Here is a 27,953-nt window from a genome sequence, read left to right on the forward strand (position 1 = left end):
AGATTGGTTGCGGGCTGATATTGATTGATTGATCGACGTTTGAATTACCCATTATTGATTTCAATCTGTATGCATGGATCCCCCCCGCCTGGGGAGGGAGATCTGCGTACCATGGTCGGTTAATCTCAACGTCAAGCCATGGGTTCGTCTGTGATTGGAGGCATATGAGGTGATAACTGCAAAGTATGAAAATATGAGCCTGGATATGCGAAGCATTGACGCCAGCGTCCCCTCTGGCTGCTTGACCATAGTAACGACATGTCCACATCGATCATGCCAACCAAGTTGTTTGCTACTACCGCATCCTTCGAGGAATGGAATGGCCACGTGGGTAGAAACCCCCTGTGTCCGCCCTTGTACGAGGTCCTTTGGTGTTGACAGCGAGGCGTCCGCCAAAACGTTGGCATATAGTAACATGATAAAAAGAAGCATATATCATTCGTCTAGAGCGTCGCCGGGGACCCGAGAGACTGGGATACGGAATCACGAGGCAGATGGTTTCTGCTTGGCAATCAACGACCTTTCAAGATGCTTGGAGGGGTTTTCCTTCGCACCACCCTACCAAAAAACGTTGACCGTTCACGATTGGCTCAGGTTGCTATCATGGCAGGAAAATTATGGGAATGCGGGCTTGTATGATTGCGGGGAGAAGTACAACGTACCCAAGAGCCCATATTTGTGGCCTCTATCTGGGCTGCTCACCGAGAGTGGTAGCTCAGATGAGCGTACGAAGTACAACGTAACCTACCTATGTACAGCGATAGGTGTATCCATATCCACGAAAATAGTGTACTCAACCCACTCAAGATCGTTCATACAACATAGGTATATTCATCCATGTCGCGACTCGGAAAAGGGCAAACCTGTGTTGTCCATATACATACTGCCTATGTATGTACAACGTATAGAGGTTCTGATCTTGGTTGCCTAAAGCAGGAGCGAAGGAAACCGTGACTGCTCTTCCATACTTTGTACGAAGTAGACATTGCCTCACCTGAAACCCACGAGCCTCCTTGGCCCTTCACCACCCGCCTTTGGGGCCGTACGAAGTAACCCTATGCTGAGATTTCCCTATTTTGGTATTGTACGATAAGCTATTCCACTCGAAAAAAAAAAAAAGAAAACAAAAGGCCAAGTACAATGTATGTACCTAAGGCGTAGGAGGTTTGATAGGATATGTTGCCCGTCTTTCCGTCTACACCAACCCAACCCGCACCAGCGTTAAAATTACTTATCATCTCGCCTTCTCGATTTTATTTTTAATTTTTTTCTTCGATTTTTTTTCCCCACATCCTGGCTTTTACGCAAATGGTTTCCTTGCGTCCTTCACCGGACCAAATCCGACCCAATCCCTCCCCCTTGGTAATGATGGCATCGTTTCTTGTCATGGCGTGGCGCTTTATCCTCGTCCATCCCCATCGTTTAACCCATGATAACGGCATCTCTTCCCCGGCATGGGCCGAATATTGAGCCCATCTCGCTAACCATATCTGCTCTTGATTGATGATAACGCATAGGACACTACCCGAATTCGGATTTTCCATCTTCACGGATGGTTGCTTGACCGAATCCATCCTCCACCACCTATCCGGCACATGCAAAATGCAATTGACCAACCACAAGTCCCTACTAGCGAGCATTTATCTGAGCTTGACCCCAGAAGAAGTAAAAGACGTGCTTACCACTGACACGTTCCAGCCTGCCATGCCAAGGCCCAGTGTCGGTGGCAAACCTGGGGTTGGGAATGTCGGGCCGCTTCCTCCACGCTGCTGGAATGAGCCTCAACCCATTTTCGCACAGAAGAACTTTGAACGCTTCATTCTCGCATCTCGGGTCCCCGGCAATCGCTTCCTCCCTAATTACAACGTACGTTGTAGGTCCTCTACGTCGCATCCTGCTTCACCGAATGCACGCCGCGTCTGCATCCGCTCCTTTTGAGCCGCAACAATGTGACATCCCGTCGGGCTTGGAGAGCGATCTGCTACCTTGGGGCGCTCCCTCTCCACTCACTCTGATCTTTCTCGGACAGACTTTTCAGTCCTCGATCATGAATGCTGCGTTAATTATCTTCCCCCAAGCCCCTGAGGCCCCGTACCCCGGTTACGGGCATGGGGCAGGGTGGTCTAGATCCTGTCGGATCTCGGGACGTCTCAACTGCCTCGCTCTTTGTGGCCACGCCTGCTTCTGCCGTCCCTTCCATTCGCGTCCATCCAGTAGCATGGCCGCAAAGGCGCACATGTCTGCAACCCTATGAAGATTTATTCTCCGGGGAGCCTCACGTATCAAATTCGGCGTTCTTACAATCTCGGGGGCTCCCGCTCCGTCACCTGAAGCACCTATGTAACGATTCAGGTGTCTCGTCTGTCGTTTCCCTTGATGGCTGAACAACTGTTCTTCCGTGGTGCTTATGGGGTGGTGTTAGAGGTTGAAATTTTCAATGCTGTTCTGCGGCTGGCTCGATCCAAACAACTTACAAGGGATGGGTTAGGTGGGGGTCTGTCTGTATTGTTGGTAAGAGTAGGTCGGCCTTGTTGAGTCCAACAAGATTGCAGCCTCGATACACCCGAGTCGTGACTCCAGACGTCTATGTTGTACATACACAAGGCGTGTGGCGCAACCTGGGCCTGGCCTGCTTGGACAATCACTCAAAAGACACACATCCTGGTGTGCTGAGCTTGCCGATATCATTGTCTGGCATGAAAAACAGTGGCCCCGTGTCTACCGAGTGAGCATGAAGCAGCTGGGACAGAAAACAGGTCACCGATCAGAGGCTGGACAGAATGTCGCGACATCCCCTGGCTAGGTTCCGGGCAGGGCAACTACGTCTATCTGATCCAACCGCTTTTTCCTATTGAGGTAGGACGAAAGACAAACAAAAAGAAATAAGACAAGATCTCATGTCTGGATCGAATATGGGTCGCTTGCTGGCATTGGTGTCTCCTTAAGCCGGGCTTCCACCACGCGGACTAATGAACCTTTTGTGTTTATTGAGAGGGTTAGCTTTGCCATGGCCTGGAGCGACGAGCAGTCGTGAAACAGAAGAAGAAAAATTGCCGGTGCGTGTAAGGTATGTGCCCGGAGCAAGTGCCTTTGGAAGTTCGAGTCGGCTTGTGAACAAAACCCACACGGTATATCATCACGTCCGGCAGAAGCAGTATGGGTTCTGACTTGGCAAGGCAGTTTGGTCCTGATATCTGAAAGGCCTGTCTTCCCTGTCCAGGTTTCGTTTCCACTCCTCACTGTATAAAGCAGCAGAACCCAAATGTTCCACCCGATAGCTGGTGCGCAGGTCGTGTTGGGGATACTGACGGATATGGGCAGATATCTTGTCGAGCTCAAGGTAATCTGTGGCCACCAAGCCCAATGGACAGACGAGGTTCGATACACACCTCCCGGAGAGGTTGAAGCTCACGAAGCCATAACCCAAGGAACTCGTCCTTGTCTTGGTGGTGCGAACGGATGTCATCTGATGATCCTACAATACGAGTGTACAAATAACCATCACTCGTCGAGTGAAAATCTCCCCGCAATCACTTCCGCCCCCCTTCCCTTCCCATCGTGTAGCTGACACGGTCTAGAATAAGAATACAGGAATCAGACGTCAAGACACCGGAGTCGCATCTTGTGCGCACGGGTAAGTCGTCCACATAAGAGGGTAAATACACATACAGATGCAAGTCGTGCTCCATAACCAGGTTGTCGTTCAGCGCATTGGGCAGCTGGCTGACGTATCTTACACTAATCAACCCCAGTTTATGCCTAAGAATCTCAACTTGGGCTTGTTCGGATTATTTGGGTTGGTGTCCGCGTTTTCGAGATAGATCCTATGGTGGCCCTTGACGTCGAGGTAAAGGTACTTGTACTCGAAATCGCTGTGGCCCGCAGGCCGGATCATGTGAAGATGCACCCTGCCCTTGTTGAGCGGCCCATCGACCTGCATGGAACGGTCAGTCCGTGTCAAGTCAAGGATTAAGGTGAAGCAGGGAATGGTGGCCATACGTAAAAGTTCATAAGTAGATGGTCATTGCCCTGGGGGTCCTTCCTCGTCGTCGACCTGATAATACCGTGTTAGTGCTCGACCCTCAAAGCAGCCCCTCGGTGGAGGGCGGCGGCATGGAACGGAATGGGATGATGTGACATACGCAATCGGGCGAGATCGCCTCCACTTGTTGTACGTTTCTTCTCCGTGGGCGGTAATCTTCTTTGCGTCGCCGAGAAGTGCAAGGCACTCGGGTTCTTGTTTGATGCGGTCCACCACGCGATTGAAGTAGGCCGTTTTGCTGTCGGGAGAGAAGACATCGGTGTAAAGGTAGTAACCCACGCCACCCTAGACTATGGTGTCAGGCCCCGTGGTAGAGGTTGTGGAGGGGAGATTGGTAGGAGGGCGCCGGACTAACCGTGCACACGAGTCCGAGAAGAATCAGACCAAAATTAAAGCTTTGCTGGGTGGCTCTGCCTGCCTTCTCTGCAGCAGAGAGTTCCGACCAGGGCACACGGCCGTCGTCATTGAATGCGGTCACCGTCTTCCTCCTAGGTGCCTGCGAAGTCCTCCCAAGGCCTGTCTGCGTGGCGTAGCATCGCGATAACGGATGTCGTAGCAAGAAGGTGGCGGGGTGGAAAGCTGCTGTTGCTGCTGTTGCGGGTGCGCCGATCGAAAGCGCGCGGCTGGAAATGTTCATCATGGCGGCTTGACGTCAGCCATGGTACAACGGCGGATTGAATGGCCAGAATAGCCGGTCGATATCGCCGGGGCTGGAGTTGAAATTCGAATGTGAATGTCTTGTGTTGTTGGATGCCTTGGAATCAAGGGAATGGGTCGAATGATGGAGGTGGCGGCTCTTCATCGTCTTGACCGCCTCGGCAGAATCCAAGTGTGGGGAATATGTAACTAAACCGAATTCGATTTAGGTTCGGTTCCCGTAACGGGCCACCTTTTGACATGCGATCCATCATCTCCTGAACTTGGATGACCCAAAACGACAACACCATACGAATAACGCACACCGTACACCGTCGCCTTTTCGCAGGTCCTTCTGTCTCGTGCCTCTGGCTGCATTGTTATCTGCGATCTCACACACGCAAGCCTTGATCCGAGACTTCGGAACGAGCCGCCATGCCTGCACTTGCATCCAAGCAGGAATCCCTCAAGATCTTTGAGAAGCTCAAGTCAAAACCAGCAAACAAGGCGCGTCCCAGCTGTCGCACGCGTTAGGGGAGAGCATGCAGACTGACCGTGTTTTTGCCTTGTCCAGGTTTGCTTTGACTGTGGTGCGAAGAACCCTACCTGGACGTCGGTCCCATTCGGCATCTATCTGTGTCTCGACTGCTCCTCCAACCACCGCAATCTTGGTGTCCACATCTCGTTTGTGCGATCCACGAATCTCGACCGTATGTTTCACAGCTGCTCGACTGCATTCCCTTTTTTTTTTCTGGCGAGTCGGGGCTCACATGGTGGTAGAATGGCAATGGGATCAACTGCGTCTGATGAAGGTTGGCGGCAATGAGTCGGCGACCAAGTTCTTCCAGCAAAACGGCGGTACTGCCGCTTTGAACAGCAAGGACCCCAAGACCAAATATGAGTCGAACGCGGCCACCAAATATAAGGATGAGCTGAAACGGCGTGCAGCCAGGGACGCCAAAGAGTACGAACACAATATCCCTTCCGTATCGTACCGTGGTTTGGCTTGGCTAGTTGTTTTGGTCTGACGCTTATTGTACAGGTTCCCCGGCGAGGTTGTTATTAACGACGGTGCCGAGACCAGTGGGGCCGCCACACCCTCCGGAGCCGGAGAAGACGACTTCTTCTCATCCTGGGATAAGCCGGCGATCAAGAAGCCCAGCCCGCCCCTCTCACGCACCAACACACCGCCCGTCATCGGCCGAACCCCCTCGCCCATGAATGCCAGCAACGGAGCATCCAAGGACGTCTCCCGATCTGCTTCGCCGCTTGCCAAGTCTGACGCTGCCGAAAACAAGCCGACGGCCAGCCGCGTCACCACCTCCGCCGCCCTGCGCAAGACCACGACGGGAGGTCCTCGCAGGGCCAACGTGCTCGGTGCCAAGAAGGTGACGCAAAGGCTCGGCGTGAAGAAGGTCACCGGAGACGTGATCGACTTTGACGAGGCGGAGAGGAAGGCCAAGGAGGAGGCCGAGCGGATCGAGAAGCTGGGCTACGACCCCGAAGCCGAGGTAGACACGGAGAAGAAGAGCGCCAGCATCGAGACGCCTGGCAGCATCGCGTCCCCGGCGCCCGTGAGTCCCAAGGGCGGCTACGGTTCCTCGACCCACACCCGGCAGAGATCCAGCGCCGAGATGGAGAGACTGGGCATGGGCGTTGCCCGGTTAGGCTTTGGCCAGGTGGGAGGCCCCAAGGCGGCTCAGAAGAAGGCCGCTTCTGGAGGGTTCGGCTCCGTAGGCCCGATCAAGGCAGCCCCTGAAGGTAGGAATACGTCCCTGTCTTACTGTCTCCATCTAGCGCGCACACACACACAAGGGCCCCCCACTAATGACGGTTCTTAGATGACACGGAGAGGTACGCTCGCGACAAGTTTGGCAGCCAAAAGGGCATCTCCTCGGACGAGTTCTTCGGCAAGGGATCCTTCGACCCCAACGCCCAGGCCGAGGCCAAGACGCGCCTGCAGGGCTTCGAAGGCGCCACGGCCATCTCGTCCAATGCGTATTTCGGACGGCCCGAGGACGAGGTCCCGGACGAGTACGGCGACCTCGAGTCCGCGGCCAAGGACTTCATCCGCAGGTTCGGCATCACCGCCGGCGACGACCTGGAGAACCTCACCCAGATGGCGGGCGAAGTCAGCGGCCGGCTGCAGGGTGCCATCCGAGCCTACCTGGGTAGCTGACGTGGTTACATGCCCGAATGTGTGCAATGGCACGGCGACCTTCTTTTTTGTCCTTTTTCTCTGTTTCGTTTTGTGTTCAAATCTCCGTAGAAATTTTGGAGGGAGAAGCAAAGGACGAATACACATGATCATGAGTGCGGGACTCGCTCATCTTTGATATGTCTGCGACGACTTGCCACGATCTCGGACGATTATAAGAACGGCAGCGCGGAGGGAGCGGTGGTTCCTGATGCCGGTGATGGGTTGGCAGACGAGTACCATAATTAGTTGCTATTTTCCTTTTGTCTTCTCCTATACGGTCTCACTCTCCTATGTGCCGAATGAGGATTCAGGGGGTGGCGCCAAGAGGCGAATTGCAAGTTGGCTAGGGAAGTGAAGTCGGGAAACAAAAAGTAGAACAGGATTAGACCCATCTACCCCTACGTTTGCGACAACATCTCCCCGAGGTTGCCTGTTGCCCTGGGACTCACTCAGGTGTCACGGTTCGCCAGTCGTATCTAGGGGAACTGGGCCAACTTGAACTTCAAAAGATTCGTCAATGCCAGCAGCTACTTCAATGCCATAGACTGATAATCATATACATGCGCGGGTCACGTCCATCATCTGACCGGCGGCGCAATTGTTCCTCCAGATCCTTCTCTACCTCATAACCCTTCATGCCGTCCCTTCTCCCGTCCTATATACCAAAAAATGAACTCGCGCCGTGCTAAGAATTTCGAATACGGGAAAGGGAATAGTAGAAAAAGAATCAAAAGCAAACCCCTTACAGCTTGGCAACCATGCTCTTGCCCTTGTTGATCCATGTAACGGCATCGTTGACAAACTCGTCCACGACGGCCTTGGCAGGCTTCTGCTCGTTGACGACAGCAGCGGCCTTGCCCATGAGGAAAGGCCTGAACTTGTCGAGCGCGTCCTCGTCGTCGTCGTCGTCGTCTCCCTCCTTGCTCTCCGCCTCCTCCATGTGCTTCTCCAGGTCGGCCTCGTAGGGGATGACGCCCTTGGCGAGGAGCTCCTTGATCTCCTGCTGGCGCTCCGTCTCCCAGTTGTTGATGTACTCGTTGTTCCGGACGCGGAGGGGCCGGCCGGTGAAGATGAGGGTGCGGATGTTGTCGTCCCACGAGGCGGTGCGGACGGCCTCCTTGTGGGCCTCGGGGGCGCCGGCCTCGTCGGTCAGGACGAAGCGGGTGCCGACCCAGACGGCGGTGGCGCCCATCATGAGGGAGGCGGCCAGGAGCTGGCCGTTGTGGATGCCGCCGGCGGCGACGACCTGGACGGGCTGGCCCGTGAGCGGGGACTTGTAGCGCGAGCACTGCTCGACGACGGCGGGGATGAGGACGGTGGTGGGGATGTCGCCCGTGTGGCCGCCTCCCTCGCCGCCCTGGGCGCAGATGATGTCGACGCCCAGGTCGAGGCACTTTTGCACGTGCTTGGGGTGGCCGACCATGTTCATGTAGACGATGCCGGCGGCGTGGAGCTTGTCGACGGCGGCCTTGGGGGGAACGCCGACGGCGGAGACGAAGAGCTTGGCGCCCGACTCGATGATGATGTCGATGAGCTCGTTGAGTTTGCCCTTGGTGTAGTCGTAGCTGTGGAAGAACCCAAGAGTCAGCGGGAGGTTCCTTTTTTACAATGGGAGGGGGGAATATGAGGAAAGGTGAAAGGGGAGGAAAGGGGAGGGAAAATGCGGGTGACGAGGATGGACGTACTTTGTCTTGCGGGCGCCACCGCCAACTTGCGGTAGCAACAGGTCAACGCCAAACGGCGCATTCTTATCGTCGAGATGTTCCTTGAGCTCGGCGATCTGGTCCTTCAGCATCTGGGGGGTGTAGCCCACACCGCCAATAACGCCGAGACCACCGGCGTTGGTGACGGCAGCCGCCAGCCTGGGGCCGGCAGCGACGTTCATGCCGGCCAGGAGGACTGGATGCTTGATCTTGAACAGATCAGTGAGAGGGGTGCGGATTTTCTCTAGAATCACGACAGTCGCGTTAGTAACGAGTGCGGTAAAGAAGCATGTGACAGAGACGTACGAGGGGACGCCATGGTGAATTGTCGAGTCGGATTGTATGTCTGGGGAGGATGTCGAGTTTGAGTTGACAGAGGGTTAAAGATAAAGATGTAAATGAGAAGATCAAGGAGAACTTGAGCGTGGTTTAGATAGGGAGATGGTGGAATTAAATGATGGGAGGGAGAGGGGAAAGAAGGAGAGAAGTAGTCGGTGATCGGGCAAGACGACGGATAGGAACAGCTAGATGGTTTCGCCGAGTGGAGTGACGTACCCAGATTAGTATAAGTTAAGCCGAGCCGAGGCACCGCGAGGGACCCGTGATTCGACTTTAAACTTACCCCAGATTTCGGCGTCCCGCCCCATCCGAAATGGCTTAGCGGCTGGATAAACCGCTTATCTACGGAATATTACATAATCAAGACCACATGCTGGAACTTGAATTTTTTCCTTTCTAACCACCCCGCTTACGGCATATGTGAATATCCCTTTATCTCATAGACACCCCTCCACTTTTCCTTTCTGTTTCTCACAGTGTACCAGTACTCTACCCACAGTACTGTATGTACCGTACCCTGGGTTGCGTTACTTTGGTGCGCTAATTGATGGAAAGTCTTTTGTCGTCGGTCGTAAAAACTAACGTCGAGATCGGAGCCGAGAACATGAAGTCCCTCACACACGTCAGGACCACCACTCTATTAGCAAGAGGTTGCAGTGCCTCATATAGGCATCTCGCTCATAGTCCCAGACCAGTTCCGTTTTCTCACTTGACCACTCAGTGGAGCAGCAAAACATCTCCCCTCTCGTCCTCCTTTTCTTCCTTTGCCTCGAATTCTTCCTCCTCTCACTCCCCTGTCACCACTTTGCCCCTCCTCGCCCACTGTTCGCCAAGGAAACCTCGCAACCCTTTCCCTTCTCAGACTTTGTCGTCCATGCCTGGGGAAACTCCGATTCACGTCCAAACCCGCACCGCATGCGGGGGAGGATGCGGCTGCCGGAGTCGCGAGTCGTCCTCGCCACCGGGACGCAAGACGGCCTATGTCGCCCTGGGCAGTAATCTCGGTGACCGCATCGCTTGGATCGAGCAGGCCTGTCGCGAGATGGACCGTCGGGGCATCCATGTCAGGAGGACAAGTAGTTTGTGGGAGACCGAGCCCATGTACGTCCTAGACCAAGATAGATTCCTCAATGGAGTCTGCGAGGTGCGTTTAATCCATTTTTTTTAACTCCTCCACATTTCCGTAGTTTTCACCGCGTCTGCATCCATTCCCTGTTGAAACGTGAACAAATTCAAATGCGACTGAAACCTCGACCTTAGGCGGAAACAAATCTCGAGCCCCTGGCTCTCCTCGATGAACTGCAGGACATCGAGAGGACGTTGGGCCGCCGCAAGTTGATCGACAAGGGGCCTCGGAATATCGATCTCGACATTCTCCTCTATGAGGATGAAAAGATTGATCATGAGAGGCTCAAAGTCCCTCACATTGGTATCCCCGAGCGGGAATTTGTCTTGCGACCTCTGGCCGAGTAAGTTTGGCGCCTTTTCAGAATCGTTTCTCTCGCTTCACCAATCCTCTCGTGTCCGCCCTTATCATGCAACCGACTGATCTGGACGGGCGATAGACTCATCCCGGAGAAACCCATTGACCCTTCAAGACCATGGAAACTCACCAGCGACTATCTCAATGAGCTACCACCCGGTCCCCAGCCTCTCTCTTCACTGACCCCTCTCACCTGTGACACTTCGTCGTCGTCCGCCCCGCTAATAACGGCGCTTTCCCCCACGCGCAAGACCCACGTCATGGCCATCGTGAACATCACGCCGGATTCCTTCTCCGACGGCGGCGTGAACAACCCCGGAAACCTCCCCGATGCCCTCGTCTCCGCCGTCCGCGCCGGCGCCACCATCATCGACGTTGGCGGCCAGTCCACCGCCCCCGGTCGCCCCCAAGTACCCCTGGAGGAGGAGCTCGCCCGCGTGATCCCCACAGTCAAGCTCATCCGTTCTCTCCCCGAGCTCAAGCACATCATCGTCAGCGTCGATACCTACCGCGCCGCCCTCGCTGAAGCCGCCATCCACGCCGGCGCCGACATTGTCAACGATGTCAGCGCCGGCACCCTCGACCCGGACATGCTCCCCACCGTGGCCCGGCTCGGGGCGACAATCTGCCTCATGCACATGCGCGGCGACCCCCGGACCATGAACGGCCTGAGCGACTACCCGGACGACCACGCCGGTCTGGTACGGACCGTGGCCGAGGAGCTGCGGAAGCGCGTGGAGGCGGCGGAGGCTGCGGGAATCCGGCGGTGGCGCATCGTTTTGGATCCCGGACTGGGGTTTGCCAAAATGGGCGACCAGAACCTCGAAATCCTGGCACGCCTAGACGAGCTGCGCACGTGGCCGGGGCTCCAAGGGTTCCCGTGGTTGGTCGGGTCCAGCCGCAAGAGCTTTATCGGCCGCATCACGGGCGTTCCCAAGGCCCAGGAGCGTATCTGGGGTACGGCGGCTACGGTGGCGGCAGCTGTGGCCGGCGGAGCGGACATTGTGCGGGTACACGATGCCGTGGAGATGTCGCAAGTGGTGACCATGGCGGATGCCATTTGGAGGCGGCGATGATGTGACCTCTCTATTGCTTTACCAATGAAAATCTCGATCAGTCGGCTGAACGAAGGAGAGATGGCTCAGTATTTGTATTGCCCTCAAGGTCAAGACTGCCAGCCGTGTCGTGTACTGGAAATATCAGGTCTAATTCTGCTGATAATCAATCGAAAGCAAGTACGGTTTGTTGACAAGCTGCTCCGCAAGGCAGTAGACACTCTTACCTATCATTTTGTTCACGCGTATCGTGGTCGACATCCATCTCGGCTGCTACATGTCTGGAATTGTGGTGGGATTTGTCTGTGCTGGGAGTTGAGAGAAGCTCCGCTCCTACGCTCCAGAAATCCATCCAAGCAATGACACGAGCACTACTGGTATGGCTGGGCAAGTGGTATGGTGTCCACTCAAACGGCAGACCAGTCCATGTCATCACATTAGCCGCTTGTCCCGTCGGTCATGTGAACGATGCACAATGTGAATGGCTTCGTCCGTCCCTTTCCCGTCTCGATTTCCGACTCTCAATCAAGCAAGGCTTTTCACGCGTTTCACGAGCGCTAAGGTATTCGAGGGAGGGCGACTAGGGGGCCGGCGAACGAATTTCCACGTTGTTGGCGGATGTGAGTGCTCCATGACACCACTGTGTAGCACAGTGGCGGCACCCTTGTTGAGCTTGGGACATTCCAGAATGAGATGCTGCACGGTGGCATCAAGGGGTGATCCCCGCCTCAACGGCACTGATCCCTCTTGACCAGAGCACCGGTATCAAGGAACGGCAATATGGGCAGCTTTTGTAGGGGGAAGCCACAGCGACAGATCGTCGCAAGGGCGCCTGGCTGTGTGGATGATCATGGGGCAATTTCCATATGTACGCCCGCTGCTGTGTATCCCGAAGAGCGGAAGAGCGGTGCTGGGACCCATGGGTCCTCGCTTGTGGTGCCTGACGAAACAGCCGCGGCCCCTGAACCAAGACTCGCCGCAACGATGCATCGGTGGGAGGCCTCTATTTCGGCTTCCGTTTTGCTCAGCACTTGCTAGTAAGGTAGCTCACGAAAGGGATGGAATAGAAAAACGGACACGTAAACTGTCAGTACCTCTGATGTACATACATAGTACACACGTTCCGAGCTCAGCGAGTCGAAGATACAACGGTAAAGTTGACCGGTGAGTGTGATGGTGTGTGGATGGCAACGTACATACATGAACCAGCAAGCTAATGCCGCCTACATGCAAGGGTCTGGCCCGGAGCATGCAACTCCACCAAGCGAACGTCAGTCACCAGACATGCAGCAAGTCCTCATGCCTGCCCCTTATCCGATGGAGGCGATGGCGATCTTTGGAGCCTAGGTAGTCTCATAACAGCCGATCATCCTAGGAATGAGAGGCCATCTTCGAATTGTCTGCGTCGGTGAGCAACAGGTGCCCTATCAGCTTCATGCTTGTCCAGGGCCATAAAAGCGGAGAGGACGAACAATGTCCTGAGGGTTTCTCGACATTTGCTGCGAGGGAATGGAGTACTCGAGGGAATGAAGGGAAAGCCCGGGATCCACTCCGTAGAGGTACACACAGAGAGCCAAGGACAGGTGGAAATTAGGAATCCTGGCACCCATTGTTCGCCCCTTCGGCTCCGCGTCTCGGAAGCAATGTATGAATAGAAAGAAGCTTGCCCAAGGAGCTGGATTATGACTATCCGTAGGTAGTTTGAAGAATGTCTCCCCTGAGTCGCGTGAAAGGAAAGAACCTTGCGACTTTTGGCGGGAAGCAATCGGAAGTAGACCCGTGCCTGGATTATGTACATCCATGTACTACCCCACCGCCAGGCCTTCTTCGGCTCTGCTTTCCTCTCAAAAGGATCGACACACTAGAAACTGTACGTATGTACAGTGGGTAAGCAAAACTGACGATTAGAAATACCCCACCAACGCGTTACAGCGCGTTTTCCTCCTTCAACACCATCAACCCTTCAACTTCAAAAATTCGTTAAAAATCAGAAAATGCCCCTAATTACGCCGCGCGTTGAGCATTCGCCTCATAAACGGACCCTGATTGCGCACGCCTATTTTAGTGGGCTTAGTCAAAGGGAGGTAGGGATTAAATTCAATATATCTCCAGGGTCGGTATCTGGTATCGCGCGCCGCTACGAATCATAAATATCAGCCCGATTAAAACCTCGGTCTGGCCGCCCGTAGGCCCTTAATACGTACGAAAAAAGACGTATCCTATATACTATCGGGCTTAACCCTTTTATATTACCTACTAAATTAAAGATTAAGCTAGGCCTTGCTTACTTAAAACACACTATTATACGATACCTTCGTTTATAGGGCTTCTAGCACTCCCGCGCGCTACGCTGGCCGACCCTGACCCTAAGGCACGCGTAAATACGTTTAGAGTGGTGCCTACGCCACGCCTCTAAACCCCTAGACTAGTGGAAACGGGTTATCTTTTCGGATAAAACCATAGTCGCGCGCGGAGAAGGGCAGAGGCAGAAATAGGTTTTCTGCCGTCCTATAAGTCAACTTTATTAAGAGCTTATACCTTTACTAACAAATTTATAGGGAAAGCGACTTTAATAGGATATTATTTAGCCTCGTGATAAGCCTACGCGCTATTCGCAGATATTCTAGGCCGGCTTTTTATATAATAAACGCACCGAATTAATCGCCCTTTACGGGGACCCCTCTATACCGCGTAGAGGCGTTACGGTAGCCGTTATTAAGCGCACGCTTAAAGAAGCGCTTCCTATAATATACGAACCGGGCAGCGTATTCGTTTAAGATAACGCTGCCGTATATAAGGCGCGCCTCGTTTAAAATTTGTTACTGCCGTGGGGTCTAGAGAATAAGGTTACTATCCTGGATTAGCCGCCGTATTCGCCTAATCTTAATCCTATCGAAAACCTATAGAAAATACTAAAAGAGAGGATCCATTTACGGAATCCTAGTCTAGCACGGATAGGCTCTACGATAACGTTATACGAATTACTCTGCTAGGCCGCGGAGGAGGTATGGAACGATTTTAAAGAGGAGCTTCTATAGGCTCTAATTAAGTCGATGCCGCGAAGGGTTAAGGCTTATATCGCGGCTAGGGGGTAGTACACGAAGTATTAAAAAGATATAACTAGATATTCCTTTTATACGGTTACTCCCCTCTATAAATCTAATTTTTCCGAAATTTTAGAAGTAGTATTCGTAAAGTTATTTGTATTTGTATTCGAAGGGTCAAAATAAGGTTCTCGTGATAATATTTGGATGTGGGTCGCCTAATCGCCACTTTTGCTTACTCACTGTATATGCTCTATTTCTCCTTCCCCAAGGGAATTGTGCTGACAAAAGGATACCAAAGTCTTTTTTCAATCGGCAGGGACGAGGGGCATAATGGGGTTTGTAGTTGTGACGTTTCAGACAGTGTGGGGCCCTGGTTCTAGCCCCCCTCGCCGTCAGATGCACCCTTCAAGGTCCCTCCCCCGCACGTCATGACTATCTTCTACGAGTACCCCGAGCAGCTGCCTAAGATAGCAGACTTCCTTATATATAAGTACACTCCAATTACGGAGCATGTATGTGCTTATTAAGAGGCCAATCACCTTATGTCTGCTGCCTATATTCGTACCTAGGTACCTAGGTGGAGGAACCAGTTTAACTAGGCCTCGGGCCAGTTTGTATAGGCCTTGGGCGAGATCCACTTTTTAGTTTGTATGGGCCTCGAGTCGTATATGCGCCGTATATGCGATATGTGGATTAGACTCCGGTTGTATACAGTAAAATAGCATAGTTAGAATAAAGCGTAGTTACTATAGATATAGAATAGCCTTCTATTAGCTTTAATTAAGTAGTACGATACTATTAGCTATACGAAATTAGAGTGGGTTAGGCTATAACTTATAGCCTAGGGGTAAGCAGATTCCACCCTAGCGCTATAGGTAAAAGTTTTTCCTTTCTATAACCACTCTATTTTTAGGTACGTTAGCTACCCTAGCTATTTTGATTTTACTAGCATATACCCTGCTTAAGTGGTTACTGGTTACCTTATCCTAATAATCGAGATCGCTAATAGTCTTTTTATTTTATATTAGCTCGGTAAGTGCTCTCCTGGTTATATACGTGGCCTACGCGTTATATATACTAACGTTCTGTCCTAGAAGCCTCGATTAACTATAAAGTAGGTTATACGATTTGCCTTAAAATAGGTATAGGCTAAGTATATATAGATAGCTCCTTGTGCAGAATTATTTACTAGTAGTAGTGTCACTAATACTAAGAATCCGTTGGATATATACGGATATTATTATAGTAAGTATATATCCCGTATATACGATAGGTCCTACTAATAAAAATAAGGCCCTATTCCTAATAATAATTTTAAGTGGACTCTAGCTTAGCTAGTGGGTTTCGTTAAAGGAGGTACGTTATACTATTAGTCTAGTATTATTAGGGGCATTCTAGTCAAGGGGCGATAAGAGACATTAAGGAACGTGTGGACGGAACCCGCCCCTAGGAGGACCCTAGGCTGGCATGTAAACGGGTTTATTTAAGTTAGTAAGAGTCCGTTTAAGACTTAGGGCCTTAGGCTCGGCTGCCTACTAGGAGGATAGCCAGGGGACCTTAAAGTAGACGTTTTCCTGTTAAGTCCTAGAAGGGAGGGCTAAATAAATAATCTTATAATTATTCCCCCCCTTAAGGTTAGCTTCGTGACCTATTCTTATTATAGTCTTAACGACTCTCTTTACTCCTTATATAAAAACCTATAATATTTTGTTTATTCTAACCGTTTACGGGTATAATAACCGTCGAGAGTTTAAAAGACTAGTTATTTTATAAATCCTACCACTGCCCCTAGCTAGTATTTAAGATACCCCCTAAGCGCACTATTACTATTCGTACCCGGGATACTTCCCCTGCTACCGAAGGAGCCGAAGCCGGGCTATTAGGCGCCGATCGCGAGTAATCCTTTACGCCCGAGTTAGAGGATAAAGATAGTAACCCCGAATTCGAGATTCGCGGATAAGCTAACCCGGACGCTTATAATCCTATGGTAGGACCACTACTCGACCAGGGGACCCCCTAAGTTATCTAAACGGAACCCTAATTCGATATTAAAGACCTTAAGAGCCGCCCCCCCGGCACCTTATCGTCGGCGGAGCTTAATTTCCTGATTAAGTATTACGAGGACCGCTAAGCCCGTAAAAAGAAGGAGAAGCGCCTCCTTACCCTTCGATAAGGGAAGGACCCTAATACCTCTAAGCGTGCACCCCGAGGAGACTCCTATAAAAGTTAGTATAAGGTTCCGTAAAAGCTTCCGGAATAGGACGGGCAGTCCTATAACCAGTTCTAGACCTTCGTTAAGGAACTTAAAGAGCGTTTTATGCTTAACGATATTAAACCCACTAAACCGGAGAAAATACACCTCGCGTTTACCCTACTACCGAAGACGATAAAGTCCTGCTAGTATACCTACTATAAACGTATATATAGGAAGACTAAAGGTGCTACTTAGGAGGACCTTAAGTTATTCCTAACCGAGTAATTAGTTAACGATAAAACCCGCGAGATATCTATAACTAAGAAGCTATTCTTAGACTAGACCTTATAAAAGCCTAATTAGTCCTACGCTAAGTTTATTAATAAGCTTAACTCGTTATTTAATAAGGTATCCCTACCCTTCCCCGATAAGTAACGTATATAGTTAATCTTAATAAAACTTAATAAGCTATTACGTGATTAGATTATAATAACCGGTATCCCCACTAATAGTAAGGCACTAGGAGTTATAGCCTAGTAGGCGGAGATTACCCTTTTATATAAGAATAAAGAAGAGCCACCCCGGAATAATTACCTAAGGTATAATCGCGGCGAAAAGCGTGGGCGTAATAGTGCCCCTAATAGGGCCCGTACCGTAATAGCCTATCCTTTTATACCGCCTTAAGGTTTCGTGGAGTTAATTAAAGTGGACGATACGGAGACCTAAGGTCCCCCTAAAAGGCGTTATAAAAGTAATATTACCTATTTCGGATATAATAAGAAGGGCTATTACCGGAACGAGTGCCCGAAGGAAACCTTTAATTTAGGTTAGTTATTAGGATACTCCGTTAATTAGAACCCTAATAACCTATTAATTAACCCCCAGGCCCCTATTATTAGATAGGCTTAGGCCTAGGATAGGCCGCCGTTTTAGCTATTCTTTATTAGTAAGGGCGCGATTAAGGCGAAGTTAGAGATACGGCTAAGCGGCGGATAGGGCCGCTAGAGCGCTAAGCTTAACGGAGGCGCTAAGGTTAACTTAATTAACCGAAGAGCCCTACCCCCTAACTATAAGCCCTTAGGCCCGCTAAAGAAACTAGGGTGGGTTATTCTAGGGGTCGAAGTATAGTCCCTCGGGACTCTTAAGATATATATTAAGGTCACGGATAGCTAGGACTAAACCCGGATATACCTTATTAAGTTTAAGGTGCTAGATATAGACCCGGATAGATCCTAGATTATCCTTAGTATACCCTAGTTAGTTAAATATAACCCCGTTACCTCTTTCCGAACCGGCGAATAAATATATTAACTTTATAGGGATAACCTTAGGGGCGTCCTAAGCCGGAGGGAGCTAAAGAAAGCTAAGGAGAACTCTTAGTTAATAGTTCGGCTAGTAAAGTTAAGCGCCCCCTGTATCGGTAGGGTTATAGGTATAAGGTGGAATGCCTCCGGAGAAGCAGAGGATATATTACCTAATAGTCCTTTAATCCCCGTTATCTAATTAGACCCGTCCTGTCCCCTACCCCCTATACCCCCTAACTATATATAATATAATAAAGGAATTCTGGTATATATTAATCTAGGGCCTTATTAAAAGGAATTAGATAAGGAAGTGCCGGAAAGCCTTATCCCTGAGTAGTACTAAGAGTTCTGGGATGTCTTTAACGTCGTGGAGGCCGGCTATCTACCCGCCTACTAGCGATAAGACTACGCGATTAAAATAGAGGAAGGTAAGTCACCCCTATTCGGCCCTATTTATCCCCTAGCCGAATAGGAGTTAGCTATGCTATAAGACTATATTAAGGAAGCCACGGCGAAGGGATAGATCCGCCCCTTATCTAGCCCTGCGGGTGCCCCGATCCTATTTATACCGAAGAAGGGTGGTTAACTATAGCTATATATAGACTACTAAGGCCTTAATAAGGTGACCTAAAAGGACCGTACCCCTCTGCTATTAATACACGAAATCCTTAACCGCCTCGCGACCTTTATAGTATACACTAAGCTAGACCTTAAGGACGTATACTATCGCTTAAGAATTTAAGAAGGGGACGAATAGAAGACGGCCTTTAGGACTAAGTATAGGCAGTTTAAGTACTTAGTAATGCCCTTTAGTCTATATAATGCCCCGGCTAGCTTTTAGCGCTATATTAATAAAGCCCTAAAGGGTCTTATCGACACTATCTATATCGTGTACCTAGATAATATCCTAATCTATAGTAAGGATCTTAGTTCCTACTAGGTGCACGTTAAGGAGATCCTCGCGCGTCTTAGGGAGTGGTCCCTCTTCGCGAATCCTTAGAAGTGTGTGTTTAAGATATAGGAGGTCGAGTTCTTAGGCTTTATATATAGCCCTAAGGGTGTCTTTATAGACCCTAAGAGGGTTAAGGCTATTAAGGACTAGGAGGAGCCTAACTCTATTAAGAAGATTTAAGTCTTCCTGGGTTTTACCGGGTTTTACCGATATTTTATTAAAGGCTACTCGAAGGTCGCTACTCCTTTTATAGACCTATTAAGGTTAGGAGGTAGACCGGGTACGTTTTAGTTAAGGGATATAGAGAGGGCCGCCTTTAAGAAGTTACGATTATTATTTTAGTCGGTACCCGTGCTATAGTATTTTAACCTAGCCTTACCTATTTATATAGAACTAAACGCCTCTAACTTTATACTTAGTGCTATAATTAGCTAGTATAAGGATTAGATCTAGCGCCCTATAGCGTTCCTGTCTAGGAAGCTTAGGGGACCCGAACTAAATTACCCGACGCTAGATACTAAACTAATAGCGATCGTTAAAGCGTTCCGGTAATAGCGCTACTACCTAGCGTATAGTTAGACCCCTATAAAGGTGCTAACTAACTACTTAAACCACCGGTATCTACTAAATAAGCCTCGAATTAAACCTTAACACGCTTATTAGCTAGAGGAGCTTTTTAGCTTTGATTTTAAGATTCGTTACTACCCGGGCGCTTAAAACCCTACGGATAGACTATTAAGGAAGCCGTAGCTTACTATAGATTAGGCGGATCTTAAAGCGGAGCGGCAGAAACCCGTTAAGGGATTTACTAAGAAGTTTATAATCGGCCTTCTAAGGTCCTAAGGTATACCTAAGCCCTTAGGTCTAGCTAGTTTAAAAGACGAAGTTATTTTTACTTAGAAGGATGATCCCTTTTATATCTCCTTAGTAGCGAAAGATAACCTGTTAGACCCTTAGTCCTGTGATAGTTAAGGTGCGGTCTACTTTAGGGACCGTCTCTATATCCTAAACTAGCTGGGTTTATGCGATAAGGTCCTTTAAGCTTTTTATAATAAGCCTACTATAGGCCACCCTGGGTTAGGCTAAACTATTAAGAGGATTTCTAAGTCCTACTACTAGGAGTACCTCTCGCGAGACGTTAAGAAGTTTATGCCTATTTATAGGATCTATTAGAGGATTAAGCCTTATTAGTATAAGCCCTTTAGGTACCTGGCACCTCTGCCCGTGCCCGAATAACCGTTTTAAGAGATCTTAATAGATTTTATAACGGGTCTCCCCCCTATAACGTCCTAAGGCAAAAAGAGGGATACTATCCTGGTTATAGTATATCGGTATACTAAGTACGCGTTATATATCCCTTATAGTAGCGCCCTAATAGCTAAGGGTCTGGCTTATATCCTATAGGTACACGTTTTTAGCCTCTATGGATTACCCGATAGTATTATTTTGGATCGTGGGTCCCTATTTACTAATAAGTTCTAGACCACCTTATATAGCCTCCTAGGCGCTATAAGGAGGCTATCCATTATATTCTACCCCTAAACGGACGGTTAGACGGAGCGCTAGAATTAGAACCTAGAGCATTTCTTATAGGCGTTTTATTCCCTATAGCAGGACGACTAGGTAGACTAACTGCCCCTAGTATAGTTTATATATAACACCGTATAGTATTCGGCTATCCGGTAAACGCCTTTTATCGCGTTAATAGGTTTTAACCCGCGCGGGCCTTATAATATATAGATACGTAAGTCGGGTAAGGTCCGCGCCGCGGTAGCTAAGTAAAGGGTAAAGCACCTTGTGTCGAATCGTAGAGCTATAGAGGTCCTTATAAGGAAGGCCTAAACTATTTATAAGAAGTATTATAATACCGGCCGCGTAGGCTAGCGTTTTAAGGCAGGGGATTACGTGCTATTATCCGCGAAGAATATTAAGTAGCGCCGCCCTAATAAGAAGTTATTAGATAAGTTCCTTGGCCCCTATAAGATTACCTCCGTAATAGGATAGTATAGGCTCGCCTATAAGCTATAACTCCCGGAGTCTATAAAGATTTATAACGTTTTCCTAATCTCCCTTCTTAAACCGTGGAAGTCCCGAGACGGTAAGTCGCCTATACCCGTGGACGTGGAGGTTAAGCCCTAGGAGTCCGATAAATACAAAGTCGAAGAGGTCCTGGCTTATCGTTATAATAGTAATAGGCGTGAATACCTTATTAAGTGGACCGATTACGGATATAAATATAATATATAGGAGCCGCGGAGATACCTCCCCGATATGCTCGTCGAGGAATATTATAATCGGAAGGATAGTGTTAGTTAATAGCGTCGTTATGCCCTGCAGGGACTTTTTTATTTATAGGATGGTTAAGAAATAGAAAAAAAAAAAAAAAAAAAAAACGAAGTAACTCTAACGCCCCTCCCCCCTAACTCCCCTTAACCTGCACCTAATAATAACCGAAGCTTAGTTATAGTCGGTTTTTTTACGAAGTTCCGCTAACTTTAATTTCTTAATTTAGACTAACTAGCCTAGATAACGGCTAATAGTGGCTAGATAACGCTCTGTCTTAATAGAGGCGCCGCGCTATTTCTCCTCGGCCTTTTCCTCCTCTTCTTGGCGACGACGCGCCACGGGGTCGAACCCCTTATTATTATAAGCGAATTTTTTTATAGCCTCGAGGGCCCGCCGTAACTTAATTTAGACCCGATAGGCCCGCCGCTATAAACGTGATTAGCACTATCTTAATATATACTAAGTATACTTTAGGTTAACCTATAGAAGTATAGTTATTAAGATTATTGCCGCCCCGCGCGGCCGCTACTAATATCTTTTATAGTTTTTTAGCTACCCGCTCTGCCCGTAACGAAAGCTGTGTTTAGTTAGTAACCTTAGGAGCGGTTAAAGAGAAGGGGACTATAGCTATAGGTGGGAATATACTAACTTATAGTCTCTGCTATTGCTATCCTGGTAGTAGTGGTATTTATTAGATACCTTATTACCGCGGCAGGGCTGTATAGTGATAGGACCGGTGGCGCTATCGCTATATAGCTTTAAGCTAATAAAGCTATAGGCGTACCGCCTATAGGGAGCACGAAGCTTTAGGCTAGACCTAACTAAAATAACGGGACGTACTATTATAACAACGCCGTCGCCGTCGCTAAAGTCCGAGGGTCCACTACTAGACCCGTTAATTAAGGGTATAAACTCCGATAACGACGACCCGTTAAAGGAAGCCTCCTCCTTATTAAAGACGGTGGCTTTATTAGCACTACCGCCTATAATAACGTCCTCGCTAGTATAGTTAAGGATACCCTTTAGAGCGTCGAGGTACTTAAGAGTACCGTCGGATAAGCTATCGCTCTTTAAAGGGGGAGGGCCGGTCGATTTAGTGACCGGAGCTGCTATAGTAACTGGCTGCTTAACGGTCCTAACCGGCGTAGGTTATCTAGCTGGAGCTGCCGCCGTAACTGGCTACTTAATAGCTTTATCCTTTAAGGAGGAAGAAGATAATAAAATAAAGCTTGATTCCGAGCTTAAATCCGATAATAACTCGGATAACGAGTTAGGCTATTACTGCTGCTTTTACTATAATAGCTGCTGCTTAAGAGTAGCCGCCGTTACTACTGCCTTAGCCTTAGCCTAAGCCCGCCGAGCCGCTCGCCGGGCCTTCTTCCTAGTAGTCTTGGTTATACCCTTATCGATAACCTTAGGCGCTACCTGGGTAGACTTATTACCGACCGCGTCGGACTTTTTACCGCTATACTTATTATTTTTACTAGCCGCGCCGGACTTTTTACCCTTTTTATAGGATAGGGGCGTTATTATACGATAGTCTGCTTCGAATACTATAGGTTAGCCTTAGTTTCCCCTAAAGGGGATACGATACTTATATAATAGTGTTATTATTATTATTAATATTAATAATAATAATAATAATTTACCGCGATATTAGTTAACTCTTAGCCTAATACGCGAACCTATATACCGCCGGGATAATACGTAGACCCTTAAGATAATATATATCACGATAAATAAGCTTATAGGATAGGTCTATGCCCTATACGTGGATAGGGTAGGATGATTTACTATAATAGCGACGGAGTTAGTGATATAGATAGGTAATTAAGAAAGGGTAAAGGGGGAAAAAATAATAAGATAAGTCGGGTAGATAAAAGGTTCCTATATATTAAGTGGTCGTATAACCTAAGGTAGGCCCTCTTTATTTTACTCTTTCCCTTTTTACCTAGATTCTATTATATATTATAAGGCCTTCCACGATATAGTTATTTAGTTAATAAAGGGCGCGTCTAAGGCACTATTATAGTATACGCGTATGCGCGCCTATAGGTGGGCTTTGTATTTATTAATGTCTAGGTGGATGTTACGACTATCCTAGAAAAAGTAAGAGAGGTCGATTACGGACCGGAAGAGTCTCTTTTGCTATTAAGCTACGGCTCCTTTATAGTAACTATAGGTCGGCTTAATAGTAGTGGTAGTGGGTAAAGGGGAATTACGGAGGGCGCGCTTAAGGAGGATAGGCGCCTATAGATTCTATTTACTATTTCTAATTCCCTTTACCGCTACCTAAGGGTTACCCGAAGGGATAAGCCCTAGGCTTAATTAAGTGCCTTTATCGTTAAGGTACTAGTTTAGGTAAGTTAGGCTTTATCCCGGTATAGACGTAGGGGAGTATATAGATAAAGGGGGTCGTGGAGAGTTATGCTTTATCTAAAGATAACTACGAGCCCCGTTATTTATAAAGAACTACGGCTATACTATATAAGGCCTAGGGGGTTACTTAGAGGTTTAGGTTACTTAGAGGAGGGGGTTACTAGAGGACCGGTGGTCTTAGTGGGTTAGGTCTAAGCGGGCCGAGCCTACGATAGATACCGGCTCCCGTGGACATAAGCCACGGAAGGGGGGCGTGATATTAGGGGCATTCTAGTTAAGGGGCGATAAGAGATATTAAGGAACGTATAGACGGAACCCGCCCCTAGGAGGACCCTAGGCTAGCACGTAAACGGGTTTATTTAAGTTAGTAAGAGTCCGTTCAAGACTTAGGGCCTTAGGCTTAGCTGCCTACTAGGAGGATAGCCAGGGGACCTTAAAGTAGACGTTTTCCTGTTAAGTCCTGGAAGGGAGGGCTAAACGAATAATCTTATAATTATTCCCCCCCCCTAAGGTTAGCTTCGTGACCTGTTCTTATTATAGTCTTAACGACTCTCTTTACTCCTTATATAAAAACCTATAACAAGTATATACATCGTATATACTGACTCGCTTATAGCCCGCCCTAATATCCCCTAGGATAATATTAATAAAAACGGTATAGTCCCTGTATATATATAGCATATATACGATATATACTAAGCTTTTCTAGCTCCTAATGCTATAGAGAAAATATCTAAAGTTAATACCCTGATATAAGTTATACTGCCTATACTCTGCGTATACTAAAGACTAATTATTAATAGTTATAACGTCGTTATCGATAATAATATTATAATATACAGTAAGGTCTTTAAGGACTAACCATCTATAAGTATCTATATATATATACAGGGCATATACCTAATATATATAAAATAGCTTCGCCGCTATATTCGTAATATACACCCCGGCGCCTCTAAGGGCATAGATTAGACTAATATAACCCAGGCCGAGATAGCGGCCGGTCTTAAGTACGTATAGCATATACCTAATATATACATAGCTAATATTTCTAGTATAATCAAACTTTGGGTTCGCTCTAGTAGATAGAGGGACGCCGAGTATGCTAACGAGCCGGGGTAAGTTATATACCTAACGTATATAGAGTATATACTAATACTAAATAGTCGAGGGCCGGTAAATAGATTAGTTAGACGATTTACCGATAAGCTTAAAATAATCGCGTTTATTACTTACCCTTATACTATAAGCATGGTATATACTAACGCTTATAGTGCTAATAATACCGCGTTTCGAGAATAGTACGGGTCTCGGTTCTATTATAATATAAGTCTTCCCCCCTTTTCCTAGGTATATACGATGCATATGCCCCTTTATATCCTATCCTTTATCTCCGAGTATATATAGCGTATATACTCCTTATCCCTATTCTCCCTAGGGTATATATAGTAGGGCATATATAGTGTATATACCGTAGCACCTTCTTTCCTATAACGGTATATACCGTTTCTTTTCCTTTTATAGTATATATAAGGCATATACTACCTTATCTCTAGGGCATATACCCTGGATATACGATATGCTTTGCCTTCCCTCGCCGCCTATTAACTCGAATAAGATAAATGTAACGAGATGATCGCAGACCTATCGGCATGCAGTCGGACCGATGGCCGCGCACGGACCACCGATCCGAACCTATCTCTGTGCGTACGTTAAGGGATTAGTTTAATCCCTTAAGTTAAAGTCTTGGTTTAAAGTCAGCGCTTAGTTAACGAATATACTACGATTACTCTGCGATACTAAGTTATCGAGCCTTTTCTATAATATCTTTTCCTTAACTAAAGTCTACGGACTTTCCTTTCGTTATAATTCTTTAACTTCTATACCTTTAAGGTAGTTAGGCCGAAGATACCACTAAGAAGGACTCGAGGAACAAGTATCCCCCCGGGGGGACCTAATAAGGCGGACGCCGAGTAGGCGCTTATCGTACCGAAACTAATAATAACGGTGCCTAAGTAGGGACCGGATAAACACGAGGGGTTAACGGATACGCCGGTTACGCTCGGTCTTAAAGATAGTGGTTCGTAGGTTAATCGGCGATCCGTCGCTAGCCCCTTGATATCGACGTAAAAGGCGTCAATTACGATGTTTTCGTAGTATCTTTAGTAATAGAGCGAGATTAATCGAGTAATTATAGAGAAGCTTGCTAAACGACTAGCGCCCTGGCGCGATTATAAAAAACCGCCGGTATATAATTATAAGCTAATTAGAGAGCTATCCACGGTTATAGAAATCGACGATTAGTTAGTAGCGATTAAAGCTAGGAATTAGTTTAGACCTAGTGCCCTAGTGTTATAGTAGATCGAATAGGCTTTAACGAAGCTTAAATATACCTTCTAGACGTCCTGGAGGCATTATGCCCGGAAAATCACTAACCCGAATTAAAACGACTTTACGGTGTTTATTTAGTAAGAGTATTTATCCCGGGATATATAATAGTACTATTACTATAAGGAACTTTATAAGCTACGAATAACCGGCGATATAACGCCGATAAAGTTATTTAAGCGATAGGATAACCTGTATAGGCTATTAGGCTAAGAGATAAGCGGGAGTAAAGAGCGCGCCTATGACTATTTTAGTCGGCTACCCCTACGTATTAAGGATAAGATACGGGAGCGGAGGACTAAACTAGATAAGGCCGTGACGCTAGCTTAAGAGGCGTAGCTATTCTAGGATACGAGCCCTATTAAGAAGGCGAATAGTAAGCGATCGGATACTGGTTATAAGAGGACCCTATTAAACTTCTAGCGTTCGGACGGTCGCTTAAGCCGGGTAAGCACCCTGGAGACTAGTCGGCGTATGCCCGCTAAGCCAGGCAAGGACTCGAAGGGGGCGCCCTTAACGGGTTAAAAGGCATTAGGCTCGGGCCTAGAGCCTTTGTAAGCGTAGCCTAGCACGCGTGCCTTTATAGGCGAGTGCTATAATTACGGTAAAAAGGGCTACCGTTCTAAGGACTATTATAGTAATAAGGAATAACGGATAACCGATAACAGGGCGGTAAAGGCTCGCGCCCGTGTTAGTAATATATACGCTGCGCGTAACGACCTTAATAACGATATTCGGGTTAGAGAACTTTATTTATCGAGAAACGAGTCGGTGTAAGTAATAAGGGGGCCGGACCTATACCTAATAACCGGCCGGCGATCATAGTAGGCGAGGTAGCGAGATCTATAGCGATAGTAATCCGTCACGGAAAGGAGATTAAGTTTAGCGTGGATTTAGATACCTATACGCAGGTAGATATTATTAGCCTAGCGTTAGTAGAACGCCTAGGGTTAAAACCGCTTTTAGAGGTCGAGACTCTAGAGGTTAAAGGCTTTAACGGTAGCCCGGCGAGGGTTCGCGGAGTATACAGCTTAGCTTTCTATCTACTAGACGTAGAGGGGCGGCCACGCTTATTAAAAAGGGTCTTCTTATATACGGATCGACCTAAGGGTACCGGATAGTTACTATTCTTAAACGATAGTATAGGTTAGGAAGGTATTATAATTAATATAGCCCGCCGAACGTTTATTTACGGGCCGATCTTAATTATAGACCCCGAGCTATAGGCTCGCGAGGTTATCGAAAAGCGAGTAAAGGCGTACGTTATATATATCGCTGCCGCTACTATTATCGTACTAGGGACACCGGATATAATTATTCTGTTTATAGATAACGATAAGGTGATATACGGACTAGTTATCGAACTGCCGCCGGAAATCGCTAACTACCAGGACGTGTTTTTAGAGCAGGCTATAAAGGAGCCACCCTTACTAAAGGACGCCGAATATATAATTAACTTATAAGATAGGAAGGAACCGCTATTCGGGCCGTTATATCCCTTATCTTAAGCCTAGCTAGAGGAGCTAAAGAAGTATATCGCCGAAGGGATAGCGAGCGGTCGTATTTAACGGTTAATAAGCCTTATAGGCTTACCGGTGCTATTTATACCTAAGAAGGATAGTAGCTTACGACTCTATATCGATTATCGAGGGTTAAACGTTATAACGATTAAGAATAGGTACTCTCTGCCCCTAGTCGGCGAGCTATTAGATAGGCTTACCGGGGTAAAGTACTTTTCTAAGGTGGATATCCGAGATACCTATTATAGGATCCGGATTAAGAAGGAGGACCGCTAGAAGACGGTATTTAGAACGCGATACGGCCACTACGAGTATACGGTTATGCTATTCGGGCTAATAAATACTCCGGCTACCTTCTAGGTATATATTTACCGAGCACTCGCTAGTTTACTAGATATATATTATATCGCTTACCTAGATAATAT

At 48.0% G+C, this 27,953-nt stretch overlaps 7 protein-coding genes across 7 annotated transcripts; 4 read left to right on the forward strand and 3 right to left on the reverse strand.

Annotated features, from left to right (window-relative positions):
• Positions 1-273: 273 nt before the first annotated feature.
• ACRALDRAFT_1093426 (uncharacterized protein) lies at positions 274-2,976 on the forward strand (the record flags this gene model as incomplete). Its single annotated transcript, XM_071019670.1, has 10 exons — positions 274-344; positions 382-399; positions 448-732; positions 808-865; positions 934-950; positions 1,009-1,079; positions 1,156-1,420; positions 1,518-1,622; positions 1,699-2,099; positions 2,128-2,976. 10 exons carry the CDS (start codon positions 274-276, stop codon positions 2,382-2,384), a joined length of 1,548 nt encoding a protein of 515 aa, XP_070873453.1. The 3' UTR covers positions 2,385-2,976.
• Positions 2,977-3,202: 226 nt separating this feature from the next.
• Positions 3,203-4,796, reverse strand: ACRALDRAFT_1063266 (uncharacterized protein). The gene is made up of 4 exons (XM_071016765.1): positions 4,398-4,796; positions 4,143-4,327; positions 4,000-4,054; positions 3,203-3,934 (listed from the first exon to the last, which is right to left on the reverse strand). Exons 1-4 carry the CDS (start codon positions 4,680-4,682, stop codon positions 3,743-3,745), a joined length of 717 nt encoding a protein of 238 aa, XP_070873454.1. The 5' UTR covers positions 4,683-4,796; the 3' UTR covers positions 3,203-3,742.
• A 317-nt stretch (positions 4,797-5,113) lies between these two features.
• On the forward strand, positions 5,114-6,857 carry ACRALDRAFT_2043413 (uncharacterized protein; the record flags this gene model as incomplete). The annotated part of the gene is made up of 5 exons (XM_071021348.1): positions 5,114-5,185; positions 5,253-5,388; positions 5,459-5,642; positions 5,721-6,439; positions 6,520-6,857. The coding sequence occupies 5 exons, from the start codon at positions 5,114-5,116 to the stop codon at positions 6,855-6,857; spliced, it is 1,449 nt and encodes a 482-aa protein (XP_070873455.1).
• A 763-nt stretch (positions 6,858-7,620) lies between these two features.
• On the reverse strand, positions 7,621-8,900 carry ACRALDRAFT_1056584 (uncharacterized protein; the record flags this gene model as incomplete). Its single annotated transcript, XM_071015890.1, has 3 exons — positions 7,621-8,443; positions 8,564-8,825; positions 8,888-8,900. The coding sequence occupies 3 exons, from the start codon at positions 8,898-8,900 to the stop codon at positions 7,621-7,623; spliced, it is 1,098 nt and encodes a 365-aa protein (XP_070873456.1).
• A 581-nt stretch (positions 8,901-9,481) lies between these two features.
• ACRALDRAFT_1063272 (uncharacterized protein) lies at positions 9,482-11,762 on the forward strand. The gene is made up of 3 exons (XM_071016766.1): positions 9,482-10,064; positions 10,181-10,389; positions 10,486-11,762. The coding sequence occupies exons 1-3, from the start codon at positions 9,795-9,797 to the stop codon at positions 11,477-11,479; spliced, it is 1,473 nt and encodes a 490-aa protein (XP_070873457.1). The 5' UTR covers positions 9,482-9,794; the 3' UTR covers positions 11,480-11,762.
• A 1,067-nt stretch (positions 11,763-12,829) lies between these two features.
• ACRALDRAFT_2021213 (uncharacterized protein) lies at positions 12,830-13,491 on the reverse strand (the record flags this gene model as incomplete). Its single annotated transcript, XM_071020052.1, has 5 exons — positions 12,830-12,889; positions 12,931-12,975; positions 13,026-13,299; positions 13,389-13,425; positions 13,467-13,491. The coding sequence occupies 5 exons, from the start codon at positions 13,489-13,491 to the stop codon at positions 12,830-12,832; spliced, it is 441 nt and encodes a 146-aa protein (XP_070873458.1).
• Positions 13,492-14,750: 1,259 nt separating this feature from the next.
• On the forward strand, positions 14,751-15,125 carry ACRALDRAFT_209813 (uncharacterized protein; the record flags this gene model as incomplete). The annotated part of the gene is made up of 3 exons (XM_071022866.1): positions 14,751-14,840; positions 14,886-15,017; positions 15,105-15,125. The coding sequence occupies 3 exons, from the start codon at positions 14,751-14,753 to the stop codon at positions 15,123-15,125; spliced, it is 243 nt and encodes an 80-aa protein (XP_070873459.1).
• Between the last annotated feature and the right edge of the window lie 12,828 nt (positions 15,126-27,953).

This window comes from Sodiomyces alcalophilus (assembly GCF_042370955.1).
Source record: "Sodiomyces alcalophilus JCM 7366 unplaced genomic scaffold ACRALscaffold_6, whole genome shotgun sequence".
NCBI lineage: Eukaryota > Fungi > Ascomycota > Sordariomycetes > Glomerellales > Plectosphaerellaceae > Sodiomyces > Sodiomyces alcalophilus.